This window comes from Verticillium nonalfalfae (assembly GCF_003724135.2).
Source record: "Verticillium nonalfalfae strain VnAa140/NRRL 66861 chromosome Unknown scaffold_8, whole genome shotgun sequence".
NCBI lineage: Eukaryota > Fungi > Ascomycota > Sordariomycetes > Glomerellales > Plectosphaerellaceae > Verticillium > Verticillium nonalfalfae.
The window spans coordinates 252,533-266,350 of record NW_021167233.1 but is presented as its reverse complement, the minus strand read 5'-3'; the positions used below and the strand labels follow the sequence as shown (position 1 = coordinate 266,350).

Genomic DNA, 13,818 nt, shown 5'->3' with positions numbered 1-13,818 from the left:
TTGCAGTTTCTGTTCCCAGCGAAGAACAAGGTGCATACAGGGAGAGCCGGGAGGACCATGTCTGAGCTGTCAGCATTTTGAGCAGAAATGTGTTATCCCAAAACACTTGACATCATCGTGAGTTCTCCCTGTAGGGTGCGCTGCCTAAGGATCATGGGAGTTGATATTCTGCGTCAGACGTAGATCAAAAGGCAGTCTTCAGCCTTTTGTGTCGGAGATGATATTCTCACCATTGCCGTCCTCACCAATAACGTGCTCCGGCTCACCGGGCTTCCCATATTCAACGAATTCCGAGGGCTCCCCGTCATATTCGGCAAACTCCCCTCAAGCAGACAACACGCCTTCATCTGTCACATCTTTCAGAGAGGATAGTGGTTCGCCGTCAAGTGTATGTAGTTCAAGCGCGTCCTGCTATGACGAACTCAAGTCGATCAGGGGGCATTGGGACTTCATGCAATCCCCTACAGCTCCCAGAGGCAAAGATGCAGCCAAGGGCCGCGTGGTCGACGAGGCGCTACAAAAAGCGCAAGCGCTGTTATCTCAAGTGGAAATTCTTGCCCGTACTCTCAATGGGTTAGTTGGCTATGCAAAGCCTGACGAGGGGCTTCGTTGTCCGAGTCCAGGTTCAGTCATTGCCGTCGAGGATGACAGGATAGAGTGTGATGATGAAGGCGTTTCGTTTTGGCTAGATGCGTGGGATGAAATTGCAAATCTCAACATAGCGTAATACTCCTATACAATAATTAAGATCATGCTACGATACACTCATTGTGTCTTTCGCGGTTACACTGCCAGTAAGACACATTCCATTCTCTTCTCGCACACGAACCAACCACAGACCCAACAAAGTCCCCTCTCCCACAATCGACTCGAGATCAGCAGCTTAGGAACTAGCCGCGATCCTTCCCGAATACCAATGCAGGATCACGCTGCTGTGGGGCGCATCGATGAAGATGGCCGCGGGGTGCGATAGCGCGGGGTAATTGGGGTTGAAGGTGGTGAGGGGCCGCCAGCCGGAACGGCGTCGGAAATCGGAAGCATTAGCTCTATACATTCCGGCTCGCGCGGCATTTCGCACTTGAATGAAACACGACGTTGAAGGTAACATCGGTGGACGACGGGCGGATGATTCGGATGGGTGGTTCCATTCTCTGGAAATCGTTCGCACGACACCGTTGCGTGGCCTGATGCGTGTGCGCTCCCAGGCGTATTTGTAGACCTTATGGTGGAGGTCAGACCTGAATGCTGGATTAGTGTCCGCTTGAGTTCACGTCACCATCTGCCTCACGATTACAACATTCGCATTTACTCCTTCCCACATTTGACATCATGGCCGCGAAGTGCCAGCTTGACGTGATCATTGTCGGTGCGGGGATAGGCGGCCTCGGCACCGCCTTGGCGCTCCGAGAAGTCGGGCACAAGGTGACTGTGCTCGAGCAGGCTGCAGACTTTGTCGAGGTGAGCTGCTACCGTCGCCGGATGATACCGGGTGTTATTTCCAGAGGCTGACTTTTTCATGTGTAGATTGGAGCTGGAGTTCAAGTACCGCCAAATGCTTCACGGGAGTTGATCCGGTGGGGCATCGGGGACCAGATGGACGCCGTGTCGTCCAGGCCATCTCGCATCAACTATCGTTCTTGGCAAACAGCAGAGGCGCAGGGCTTTACCGATCTGTCGAGGCATCCCGAGGTTTATGGGGCTCCGTATTGGCAAATTTACCGGCCAGATTATCACTCCATCCTAGTTGAGGCTGCCGCGAAAGCTGGCGCTGTCATCCGCAAGGGTCAGACGGTGGTTGACTACAAGCCCGAGGAGGCCACAGTCGTCCTTGAGTCTGGAGAGACGCTTCGTGGCGATCTGGTTATCGCTGCCGATGGAGTCAAGAGCTTGGCCAGGAAGGTGATGGGGCTGAACATCGAGCCTCAAGAGACGGGCGACACGTGCTTCCGCGTTGTGGTGCCGAGAGAGAGGTTGACCAGTGATCCGGAGCTGGCGTCGCTCAGCACCGACCCCAACTTTGAGCAGTTCCTCGGTCCCGACCATCACATTATCGGGTGAGTTTTTTGAATGCTGTCTTCAGTGTCAATCGCTTATATGTTACACAGATACAACATGCAGAAGGAGAAGACGTTCAATCTACTGATGGTCATCCCTGACGACCGCAAGATGAAGGGATACAAGGCCCCTGCAACTGCTTCCGAGGTCAGAGAGGCCTACAAAGGATGGTCTCCTATGTAAGTAAAGCGTCGAACCCCATGTCATGCGCACTTTCAGCTGACCAGGACACAGGGTGGAGAAACTCCTTTCGTTCCTGCCCGAAGAGGTCGAGAAGTGGCGCCTGACTGATCTCCCTACCATCACGGACTGGGTGCATCCCTCAGGGAAAATGGTTCTCATCGGCGACGCATCCCACGCCACGCTTCCGTATCTTGCGCAAGGCGCGGCAATGGCGATTGAAGATGCCGTCGTGCTCGGATCCGCGCTGTCTCACGTTAGCGCCAAGGAGGACATTCACCGGCTGTTGCTCTTCTTCTACAAGACAAGAGTCGGTCGTGCACATGCGATTCAAAGGGGCAGCTTCACCAACAGGTTTTTCATCCACATGAGGGAGGAGGAGATCCTCAAAATGAGGCTTGGCGTGTTCAAGGCTGGCGACTATCCCAGCAGCCCGAATCTGATGGGCAACACGGTGTTTCAGGACTGGCTGTACGGCTATGATGCCAAGGCAGACGCCAGCTTGCAATGGGAGAAGGAGGTGCGAGCAAGTGGGTCGCGGCTGTAATCATACTCTTTCAGTAACAATAGGTTCTGAAGCGAGGCAAAGTTAGATGAATATACTTGTAACAGCTCTTCCCAAAAGCCGGTTCATATTCCACTTCCTTCCCAATTGCTGAGACGCTAAGAGCCCGTCTTGCTCTGCTTCTTACCTCCTCATCAATCCACACTCTAGACTCACCAACACCAATTTTTCTATTGAATACCAGTCATGGATTATCTCTCCGACTTCAGCTCAAGCGACTCAAACGACTCAAAACTCAACTATAGAGGAGCATTCGAAGTACCCAGAAACTCGAAGAAAAAAGTGATCCCCTTTCCGACACGTTCTCAACAGACATTTTGGATGCAAAACGTGGCCGCTCTTCCCGGTTTCGACTTCAAGAAGCCAAGGAGGATATTCCACATACCTAAGCAGATTCAAGATGGACTGGGCGGCTGGGTCGAGGACACTTCGGATTTACAGGGATGCCGGGAACGGTTTGTCGACTCTCTGACCGGTGTTTTCGCCGCAGCTGCCGACTTCCTTTCAGTCCAAGATGATGCGGCCGGACACCAGATTTCCATATTTGAGGCAGCGCCATCGATCGCGGAGCGAGCCAGGAATACAGCCCGCCTCCTTCGCTTGCTAGAGGGCGATGACCCAGAAGACGCTCGGGATCACACGCCGTGTGAGGTCGAGGCAGTGATGCACTTCGGAGTACTACGACAGAGCTATCTTGATCAAGGTTCACGGCAGCCAGACTCCAAACAAGTACTTTTGCAGGCACAATATGGTTGCCGCAGACCTCTTGAACTTCTTTACAAGTCGATCGAGACGTACAACCAGGTCAAAATCATTTGCCAAAGTAAGTTTCACATGAAAAGCCTACATGCCGAATCGATCCCTGCTAATGAGGAAAGGTCAAACTCGCGAGCTCTTCAAAGCTCATCGTCTGGGATTCGAGCGCAGAACGAGCTTCGATACGAATACTTTGGAGCCAATGTTCCACATCCGAGCCAATTCGAAACTGCAAGAGATGGAGTTGAAGGAGTCCAAGACGCAGTTAAAGGAGTCGGAGAGAGAGTTGGAGATGTCCAAGACAGAGTTGGAGAGGACCAAGATCCAAGTTGCCAATCTCGAGGGACAAATACGAAGACTCAACGCGAAGCATGACGGTGTCAACAGAGACCGCGAAACTTTGAAAAGGCAGCTAGCAGTGTCTGATGATCGAGTTGAGAGGCTGCGTAAAAAGGTACGTGGAGCCCTGGATGATCATAACCTATGAAGCCACACAGCTCTGGTGTGATCATACAAAGAAACGTGGACATGACAGCGGATGCACGCAAGGCCTTTGCCACGTTATTGGATCGATCGGCGAAGTGGATGCCATATAGCTATCAGAAGGATACATATCATAGTTACGACCCCACAAAGGTTATTTGTCGGTAGCTGACAGAAATCCCATTGGATCACAGGCGCAAGCCGATTGGAATACAACGTACTGTGACACTATTCAGCTGAGAATCCCTTTCTGGCAAGTATTCAGAGTATTCAAAAGACAAATGGCAGGTATTGGGACCATGAGCAACCAGAGAGGAAATTGTCCACGTCACAGACTGTGCCCTCCGCAAGTAGCGTGCAGTTGTCGAAGTACCGCCTCCGCCCTGCCATGTCAAGCGGAGACAACGCGGGCAAAGCATGCTACCTTGCAATCGTCAGCGTGATAAGTCCGCATGGCCCTTTATAGCCATGGGTGACTGCCCCAAGATCCATCACGCCCCAGCACCACACTCTTTTCAAGTCTCACACAGGATTCAAACCCGAGACGAATAGCTTCAGATGTATTCCTGGTGACCAGCATAGGGGCCTTGATTGGCGCCAAGGTCCTCATTTCGCTAGCTGGCGGCAACAGGACACCGCATATACTTCGTGACAGCAGCATATTTCGTCAGGTCACCGGGTGGCCTACTTTCAGCGTACATCGTCCGGATGAGATGATGGGCAAACATGATCGTGAGTCGAGACGCTCCCATGCTTGACGGCACAGAGGATGCTCGTCCTCGGCTCATTGAAGGCGCCGCCATGCTGCCTGCTTCTTCGCGGACGGGAACTCCGCCCTTCGGTATGTCGCCTGAGCTGGTGGCGAGCTAGTCGGGGATGCCGCCCGCGTGAGCAAGTTGCTGGGTTGTAGAGCGAGGCAGAGGTAATGACCTGGAAGTAGTCGTAGTAGATCGTCAGGTCATGATGGGGATCGGTCGAGTTTCTAGCAGACGGCAGGCCATTTCTTTGAGATCGGCTGCCGTGGGTTTGAAAAAGGTTGGCGAGCGCGCATCAGGTTCGACGATGGTAAAAGCAGGGGTCGTTGCCGTGTACGTTTTGGCGTCACTGTTGAAAGGCCAGTGGACTGCCAGATTAGCATGGAGTCTCAGGAACCAACGCCATTACTGAACGGGATATCGACGCCGTCTGTGGCAGTCCAGCCAGTACTCGAGAAACACGGCCTCAACTGTGGTCCCATGGTTAGCCATGCGAGAAGCCTGGAGAGTGTGCTGTTCACAACTCTTCGTCTTGCACCAGTCGAATCTTCCGTGGCCCGAACTGAAGCATCACAGCTGCCCGCATTCAAGGCTTTCGTTTCTGGCTGCCTTGCCTGCACCGTTAGTGGGCGCTGCAGTCGCCGGCAGGACCCTGGATGCCCATATGCAAGACTGAAGAACTCTCCTGTGCTTCCCTCGTCCATGGCTAATACGGCATCCAGTTGAGGCCGGAAGGTCATTGAAAGCGAGGAGGTATTCAGTAGACATGCCTTCTGGCCATCGCGACGCGAACGAGACAAAGCCACCCCCGGCCTGCACGAGAACGTCGTGCAAGCCATCAGACAGGTCCCTCTCGCTGGGCCCGCCAGGGTCAAACAGCATGTCCAGAGGTATGAGCATGCGCAGCGGCGGAGCACGAGAGTCTCGGGGGTATTTGGCCAAGACTGCGCAAGCGAAACAGGTAGGTTGCCACATTCCCTAGCGGGCCGGCTTCTGACTTTGTCCCCCCCCCCGTTCCGACTTGACAGTCTCGTTCGGACGGCATTCGCATGGCGGGCAGCGCGCCAAGTAGGGCGCAACGCGACGGCCGAGAAGCTTGGCCGCGGGAGACAGTGTGGGCGCTCATGAGTTTGCTTCGGCTTTCGAGGGGGTGGCTTGTCGGATGTGGTTGAGTTGAGACATGTTGCTGGGGGGTTGGGCTCACATCGTCCTTGGATGGTGGTGGGGAGGCCGCCGTGTTTGTGCCCATCAGGACGGTTGGAATGGGGTGGAATGATTGTACAGCATGATGAGGCCGCGGCGATAGGCTGCTCAGCAGAGTTCGCGTGGTCGTGCGAGCTGCGATGGGCATCAATGGTCATTATGCGCTGGACAATAGGCAGGCCCGTCGGCTTCATGACTGGAGATTGTTGTTGGCGGGGGCGAGAGACGCTTGGAGACAAGGCGCGCCGTGGCGGGCACTGTGACGGGCCGAGGGAAATGGGGAGCGTGCAGGGCACGCAGGCTGCTGCCTCCCTGAAGAGCGCTGCGGCGGGGCCTGCTGAAGAGGACGGATCGCGGTGCCGTCGCCACCATCACGTTTCCTCCCATCTTTGTCTGGGCATTGCTGTGCAGCTAGAGTCTGCGTTTGTACAAGTTGCGTGTCATATTGATGCTGAAAAGAGGCTGCGACACGTGCGCGATGCCTAGCGCTGCCTCTTGCAGTGGAGTGGCATAGAAGCGCTGGTTCCCCGATTGAAGGCAGGATACGTATCTCTCTGCTCCGCCGCAGCGCTGTTCTGTGGGAATAGCTTCACGTCAGGGGCATCCGTCAAAGCTGGGGGCGGCCACTGTACACGGCTGACTACCTGAAGGCTGCACCAGGAGAGGACGCAAGGGAGAGAGATCCCAGCTGAGCCCCACGTGACAGAACAAGCATTGCTGTCAGGTTCCTCCCTTATCTGGTGGTCCCTGTCGACGGCCACATCGCGGGGTCGTGTTGCCGTTCCCCTTGCATGCTCTGGGCCCCGGGGCCAGACTCGTCATGTCTCCTAATAAGAAAGCTCGTATACGGCTCGTCGTCGTGCATCCATCCATCCAGTTTGGCATGGTCCTCTGCCTGCGACACATGGGGTCGGTCGACAGGAAATTGCTCATGGAAGCGAAATCTGCCGTGTGGCTGCATGAACCGCGCAACGCCACAGACCAAAAACGCGCGCGCCCATGCCGTGCGGCTGCCCAGGGCGGGTCAAGATCGACGAAACGCATGAGGCGAGGGGCCAGCTCGTCGTCGTCGTCGTCGTCGGGGGTCCGGCACGTTCCATGAGCAAAAGAACGGCGCAGTCGAATCGAAATTCGGTGCGTGGCGCGGGTCGCAACGAAGAGTAGGCAGCAGCATTTCGGGGACGGTCGCAACGATCTGTTCCTCGTGCAGGCGCTGGGATGCACGATGCGACAGTGATCGAGGACAAGAGAGACAAAATGGGAGAAATGGACGGGGTCAAAGCGACGCAAACACTCCCTTTCGGTTCACCCGATGGCCAGACTGCTGCCGATGGCCAGACGGCATGACGAGCAAGACACTGGACGAGAGAGGCCAGAGGAGAGAACCGGGAGACCATCAGCAATTCCCTACTTCTCTTGGCAGGGAGACCACGGCATCGTGTTCTGCGACGGCGATAAGGCGCGTAGAATTGGCCCAACAATGGCTCCACCCTGTACGAGATTTTCTTCTCGGTCCCCCAACTCTAACTCGTTTCGTCCTACGGTAAAGTTTGCCCTTTTTTCTTCGCGTTGCAGGCGCCCATGATTTCGCTCTTCCACCCCCCTTTTGTGTTTTCCGTGGCATTCGTTGGTTGCGGTGCGCTGACTTGGTGCGATTCCCATCGCTCTGTTGCTCCCCGCCAGCATTGGCCATCCTCGCCTTGCGCTGCGCTGACCAGCCTCACGATCCCGATGACACCCGCCCGCCACGATATCCCCACTCGCCGGGGGAGGGGGGGGGGGGGGGGCTAGCCACGGAGTTCGGCCCCTTTGGCCCCCCTCCCCCCTGATCGAGTGAAGCTGGACGTGTCGAAGGGTCGAAAAGGGGAGGGGACGGGGGGGGAGGGCGGCCCAGGACGCCAGCCCGAAAGCTTAGCACACCAGATTCAACGTGACATATGCGGGCCATTTCCATCTTCCTGGCGCTGGCGTCTCGCCGATTGGCCCGGTGACCCATGCTCCCGCCAACAGACCCCTAGCCGTAGATCGTATTTCCAGCTGCAAAAAAAATGCTGTTATCGGGCTAGCGCTCAACATCGGGAGGGGCAAAAGGGGGGCCCTGTTGTGGTGGTCTCTGGGAACGGTTGAACGGGTGCTCCCCTTTCCAGCGTGCGTGGAATGCTTCGACCCCTATATCGTTAGCCTCGTCTAGCCTGTGCCCTGTCTGGCCTCGTCGTCGACCTATTTCTGGATGCAGCTGGGCGCCGGCCAAGAGCTGGCCGCCTGGACGTGGACGCAGGTTGTGTGTGTGTGTGTGTGTGTGTGTTGTGTTGCTCCCTGTCTGGCCTTCTCGATCATTGGCCTCGTTCTCTCTTTTTTTGAGTTGGGCTAGCTCGTGTACATGGTACTTGCCCTACCTCCTACCTGCCTTCCCTACCCAAGGTACCGTACCTACCCAAGGTACCGTACCTTGGAGACCACCTTAGGGAGGTACCTATCTAGGGTACCTACCTTACCTTACTTACCTAGTATAGTAGTAGCATGGCGTCCGCCTCTCACGGTCCTCGACGTTTGTGGCTTCACTTTTATTTTTTTCCCACCCTCTCTCTCCGTCTCTCTCTCTCTCTCTCACTGCGATCTGTTTCCCTGTTTGATCGTACCCCAACCCATCGTACCGCCGTTGTATCTGGCCTTCTTCGACCCTCTGCCGCTGCGAATAATCTCCCCCCCTCCCCCACTGCTCGCCATCACCGCCCATCATGGGCCTCGCCTCCCCGGCCTCCATGTACCACCAGATGCGTGTGCGCGGCCTGCAAAGGCCCGCCACCATCTCCGTCGTCTTCGGCGCCGTCCTCGCCTTCGTCTACGTCCTGTTGCAGTCCTCGGCGCCCTGGAACCTGACCTCGTCACATACACGGTATGGCGAGCCCGCCCTCGTTTTTGTCACCCGCGTTTTTGTCACCCGCGTTTTTGTCACCCGCGTTTTTGTCACCCGCGTTCTTGTCACCCGTGCCTTCTTCTGACAGCGCGCTTCAGGTTAGGGAAGGAGTACAAGATCCCCGTCCGCCAGATCGAGGGCCTCGCCGACGCCATCGCCGACATGTGGCGCCCGCTCGTCCTCGACATCAACGCCGACAACTTCACGGCCTGGCTCTGGGGCGACAACGGCACGCCGTACGTCATGCCCGCCAAGACGAAGCGCCACTGGACGACGCCCCTCGGCAAGGACGTGCTCATCCTCGACGTCGACACGCGCCCGCTCGAGCAGATGCGTTCCAAGGGCCGCGTCCAGAGCGACTATCGCGCCCTGTTCGAGGACGACCAGCTGACGCCGCGCTTTGCCGGCATGCTGAACCACTACATCTATGGTATGTTGCAGGAGAGAGAGAGAGAGAGAGAGAGAGAGCACGCCGAGATTTTCTCTCAGGCTCCTGTACTTCCGACTGCGACCCGAGCTGACCCTTCCTTCCCTTGCAGCCCAGATCCATGGCTACGACTACAAGTTCATCCACGCCTCGGAGCTGTCCGACCGCCACCAGACGTGGGTCAAGGTGCCGGCCATCAAGGAGGCCCTGCTCAAGTACAAGTTTGTCGTCTTCGCCGACGCCGACGCCCTCTTCAACCAGCCCGACGTGCCCCTCGAGTGGATGCTCAACTACTGGAACGTCCACCCCAAGACCCTCGTCGCCATGGCCGAGGACCCCAACTCGCCGACGAACCAGGACCCCAAGGGCTGGGTGCTCTGGAACACGGGCTTCGTCGTCGCCCAGCAGGGCGAGCGCACGCAGGAGCTCTTCCGCCAGTGGGACGACTGCCCCTCGGGCCGCCAGTTCCCCGACTGCAAGCGCTGGGCCCACGACTGGGCCCACGAGCAGGCCGCCTTCGGCCACCACCTGCGCTACGCCTGGAACAAGACGGACGACCTGCGCGCCATCCCCTGCATGGACGCCAACGGCGCCCACCACTGCGGCGACCGCAAGTGCCTCGGCATCTACGTCTCGCACCACTGGGGCAAGAAGGAGGAGCCCATCCAGGACCTCTGGCGCCTCGTCACGCGCGCCGTCACGCGCTACGCGCGGCAGGGCCGCCCCGATCTCATCTTCAAGGCCTTCATCAACCCCATCCGCCCGCCGCCCAACTGGGCCTTTTACGATGAGATGCTGCGATTCGACGAGGCGTAGGTTGACTGCCTCCTTCCTGCACGGGCGCTCGGCACGGGGTATAGTGCGGATTGCTTTTGGGTTTTGCGGATTTTTAGACGGCAGCGTGTTTTTACGACTTTTCCTCTTTTCAGGCATCATGCTCTCCCGGGCATGCTGGGTGGATGGGACTACTTGTCCCACCCCCTATTTTTTATACAACCACAACAACAACCACAACCAACATCACAAGCCTTGTAATTGTCCGATTTAGCCTGCTTTTTCACCACGAAACTTGGGATACCGCTCGTTTTCCTAACGCCTGTACTACTACACGACGGCATCGAGGAAAGGTCTGCTTTCCGAAAAAGACATGGGCGGGAGCTTGTACCTTGACGGGCTCAAAATGTCTTTCGATGCGAAGAAAATGCTTCGACTCTTGCGTTGCCAGCGAAATCACTTGGAAATAGAGGTCTCGCCTTCAAAGAAGAAAAAATTAGACCCGTTATCGGCCTGACGGCCAAACCTGCGCGAGATTCACAGCGCTCTCCGATATCATGCTTCCCATCACCAACGATGCGATACTCGAGTCAGAACCAGCACCCTATCACACGTTCCAATCACCCGGCGTCTCCCTTGTGTTGACAAACATATGTCCCCAGCTCAACTTATTGGTTCGGGGCGAGCAATTCGTCAGCACCATGCCTCACGAGAGTGCTGTTCTTTGCTATTGGGCACCAACCCAATCGACTGAAACAAATAATGCACACGTTGCAACATCTTTCGCATAAGGTTTATCGCACAAGGTATATTGCACAAGGTTTAGCTACTGGGTCCTCATTCCCATGGTGCCCGAGTCAGCATTCCCAATGCTACGCCCCAATCATGAGCCGCGAGCAGGCGACGCGCCAGTCTTCAGCGGCCCCCGTCAGACTCGGCAGTCCTTGGCATGGGGGCGGGCATTGTGGTGCCACATGCCGCCAGGGCTGTGCATACCACTCGGATCGAGGAATGCTGGCAATACAGGACACAAACACATCCTGGCAATCGAATGCCGCGAAGGAGGGAAAAACGCAGCGGCGTCTTACGCCCTGCAGTTCCTGTCTCTATCAAGCAGTGCGCCAATCTAGCAGCGCCTTGCACGCGGCAACAAAACGCCCGCCCGCGATATATACCGAACTAGGTCGTTGAGCCCAAAATATAACCATCTTAATGCCATCTTGTCCTCGAGTCATTTCGTCATCGTACCTCATCGTCATTTGCCTGCTCGCTCACGTCCACAGCCATACCCACAGCCCCTACGACAGCCCAATACTGGCACTCATCGCAGGGTCCCAGGCCCCCCAGACCGCCAGCCCGACCTCGCCCCGCGCCCACGCCATCCCCTCCTGTGCCGCCGGCAAAAAGGCCAGCTCCGTCTCGGGCAGCGCCTCGGACAGCTCGGCCACGAGACACGCCCCGACGCCGGCGGCCCACCAGCACCGCAGCCCCATCCTGTGCAGCAGCACGCCCCAGTGCATGACGACCAGCAGCGCCATGGGCTCGCCGCCGCCGACGGCCGCCGCGAACCCGGGCCCGGCGAGGCTCGGAAACGAGGCGCAGTACCCCGGCAGCAGCCCCGTCGCGTCCTCGGCGAAGCACGCGCCCAGATGAAACACGGCGCGCCGGTACATCTCGTGCCGGGAGAGCGGCGGCTGCTGCTGCTCGGCGTGGAGGAGCTCGGCGTGGAGGAGGGCCGCACGTGCGGGCTTCTGGCTGTCGGGGTAGTAGGCGGCAGGCTCGTGCAGGGCGTCGTTGACGGCGTAGAGGCGGGCGAGGGGCGCGCGCGTCGCGGCGTCGCAGGCGTCGATGCTCGCGGGCAGGCGGAGGAGGCTCTGCAGGGCGGTGGCGGGGCTCGCGGCGAGCAGGGCGTCGAGGCCCGCGGCGGCGGTGGCGCCGCCGCCGCCGCCGCCGGACGTGGCGGCCTGCGACCAGAGGGCGAAGATGGAGGCCACGCGGCTCCTGGCCGTGCCGCCGGCGCGCGTCGTGCTGAAGACGGCGAGGTGGTAGGCGGCGTGGGCGGCGATGGCGACGTGCGTGAGCCAGTCTCGGTCGTGGTGCGCTGTGCGCGCGCCGACGTGGCGGTGGAGGGCCGACGTGGCGGTGTCGTGGTAGGCGAGGGCGCTGCGGACGTACGAGGCGGCGTCGGCCTCGGTCTGGGCGACGTTGACGGCGAGGTCGAGGGACGTCAGGGCGAACATGATGCGCAGGATGAAATCATGGCGGAGCCCCTCGCGCGGCATGACGTTCTGCATGAGGGGGTACTCTTCGGGGTGGCATGTCATGATGAGGTAGGTGTGCGTCGACCAGCGGTGCATGAGCTCGAGCTCGAGCAGCCGGCGTGGTTCCGGCGAGGGCTGGAGCTCGGGCGACGACGAGAAGGACGTTTCGCACGGCGAGGGCATCCGCGAGGCCTGGGGTGGTGAGAGAGACGACGACCCGCTGCTCAGACTGGTTTCGGACGGCAGACCGACGGCCAGACATGACGACGGGTCGAGATGTGCGGGCGCGTCGAGCTGGGCCGAGGAGGCGGTCGGACTCTGGCCGTAGGAGCACGTCGTTTTTCGCACAACGCAGTTGGCACACGGCGGACCTTGCTCGTCGCATTTGACATGTCTTTTCTTGCAATTGAGACATCCTCTACGGGATTTGGAGTGCGTCTGCCGCTGTTTCATCGTCCTCTCTCTTCTCATGGTCCCTCGCTGTGCTCCTCTGTATACCTAGATACCTGACGGCAGTGGCTGCGCGGGAACGAGGTGCTTCGGGTGTCGTGGGTCACTCTCTGTCTGTTGCTGGTGGTCCTGTGTGTCTAGTCTCCCGTCGCGAACAAGCATGAGGGGGGCTAACCTGTGTCAGACCCTCGAGTCCACCACCCGCGGGACACTCCACCAGGGGGGCATCACGGCTTTAATACAAGTCTCAGTCTCACTCTTTCTCTTTCTCTCGAGGCCACCCCTAACGATGCAAGTGAAGTCAAGCTCCGTCACGTGCCATCATCTTGGGGGCGAATCAGGGGGCCTCAGCCCTACCGACTCACTCATCCGCCGTGCTGGCTCTGACGTTCGACTGCACGTTGACGACGTGGCTGTGCCAGCGGCATACATCTGTTGTCTTCTCTTTTGGGAATACGCGGAGAAACAGCCAATGGCGGCTCCTCGTTTCCCATGCAGAGATCGACATGTCGGCCGGATTTCTTCGGTACGCCCGCCCGACTGGGTCTGCCCTCCGATGCACGGTCAAACGGTTCCCGAACCCCCTCCCAACTGAATGGCCTCGTCCTTCTTTTTCTGCTTCCCCTAATCTTGCTCTTGCCGCCCACTGCTTGGCCCGTCAAGCCGTACCGCTTGCAGACAAGATTGGCGAGCCCCGACCAACGGTGCCACGGCCTCAGTCAGCGCCGTATGCCGGTCGCGGCTAGGTATGCGGGTGATTGGGCCGTGTCGAGAACGAAGGATCAGGCTAACGAGCAGGTCTTCTCTTGGGCTCGCAGCTAGCGGCGTCCTCATTGGCGTTCGTAACTTTTGGCATCGTAACTTTCGGCATCGTAACTTATGTCCCTTCTCGATCAGTAATAAGGCACACACAAATCAAGCTTCGCGTGCAAGCCACCCGCTTTCTCTCGATGATCTGCCCCTCCCTCCCTTTCCTCCACATGCTTATGTTG

The 13,818-nt window shown here is 58.1% G+C and overlaps 4 protein-coding genes across 4 annotated transcripts; 3 read left to right on the top strand and 1 right to left on the bottom strand.

Annotated features, from left to right (window-relative positions):
• Window positions 1-1,329: 1,329 nt before the first annotated feature.
• On the top strand, window positions 1,330-2,782 carry D7B24_008703 (uncharacterized protein; the record flags this gene model as incomplete). Its single annotated transcript, XM_028642788.1, has 4 exons — window positions 1,330-1,458; window positions 1,525-2,054; window positions 2,106-2,234; window positions 2,290-2,782. 4 exons carry the CDS (start codon window positions 1,330-1,332, stop codon window positions 2,780-2,782), a joined length of 1,281 nt encoding a protein of 426 aa, XP_028498479.1.
• A 339-nt stretch (window positions 2,783-3,121) lies between these two features.
• Window positions 3,122-4,043, top strand: D7B24_008702 (uncharacterized protein; the record flags this gene model as incomplete). The annotated part of the gene is made up of 2 exons (XM_028642787.1): window positions 3,122-3,623; window positions 3,679-4,043. The coding sequence occupies 2 exons, from the start codon at window positions 3,122-3,124 to the stop codon at window positions 4,041-4,043; spliced, it is 867 nt and encodes a 288-aa protein (XP_028498478.1).
• Window positions 4,044-8,735: 4,692 nt separating this feature from the next.
• D7B24_008701 (uncharacterized protein) lies at window positions 8,736-10,157 on the top strand (the record flags this gene model as incomplete). Its single annotated transcript, XM_028642786.1, has 3 exons — window positions 8,736-8,893; window positions 9,013-9,344; window positions 9,454-10,157. The coding sequence occupies 3 exons, from the start codon at window positions 8,736-8,738 to the stop codon at window positions 10,155-10,157; spliced, it is 1,194 nt and encodes a 397-aa protein (XP_028498477.1).
• Window positions 10,158-11,413: 1,256 nt separating this feature from the next.
• On the bottom strand, window positions 11,414-12,559 carry D7B24_008700 (uncharacterized protein; the record flags this gene model as incomplete). The annotated part of the gene is made up of 1 exon (XM_028642785.1): window positions 11,414-12,559. The coding sequence occupies one exon, from the start codon at window positions 12,557-12,559 to the stop codon at window positions 11,414-11,416; it is 1,146 nt and encodes a 381-aa protein (XP_028498476.1).
• Between the last annotated feature and the right edge of the window lie 1,259 nt (window positions 12,560-13,818).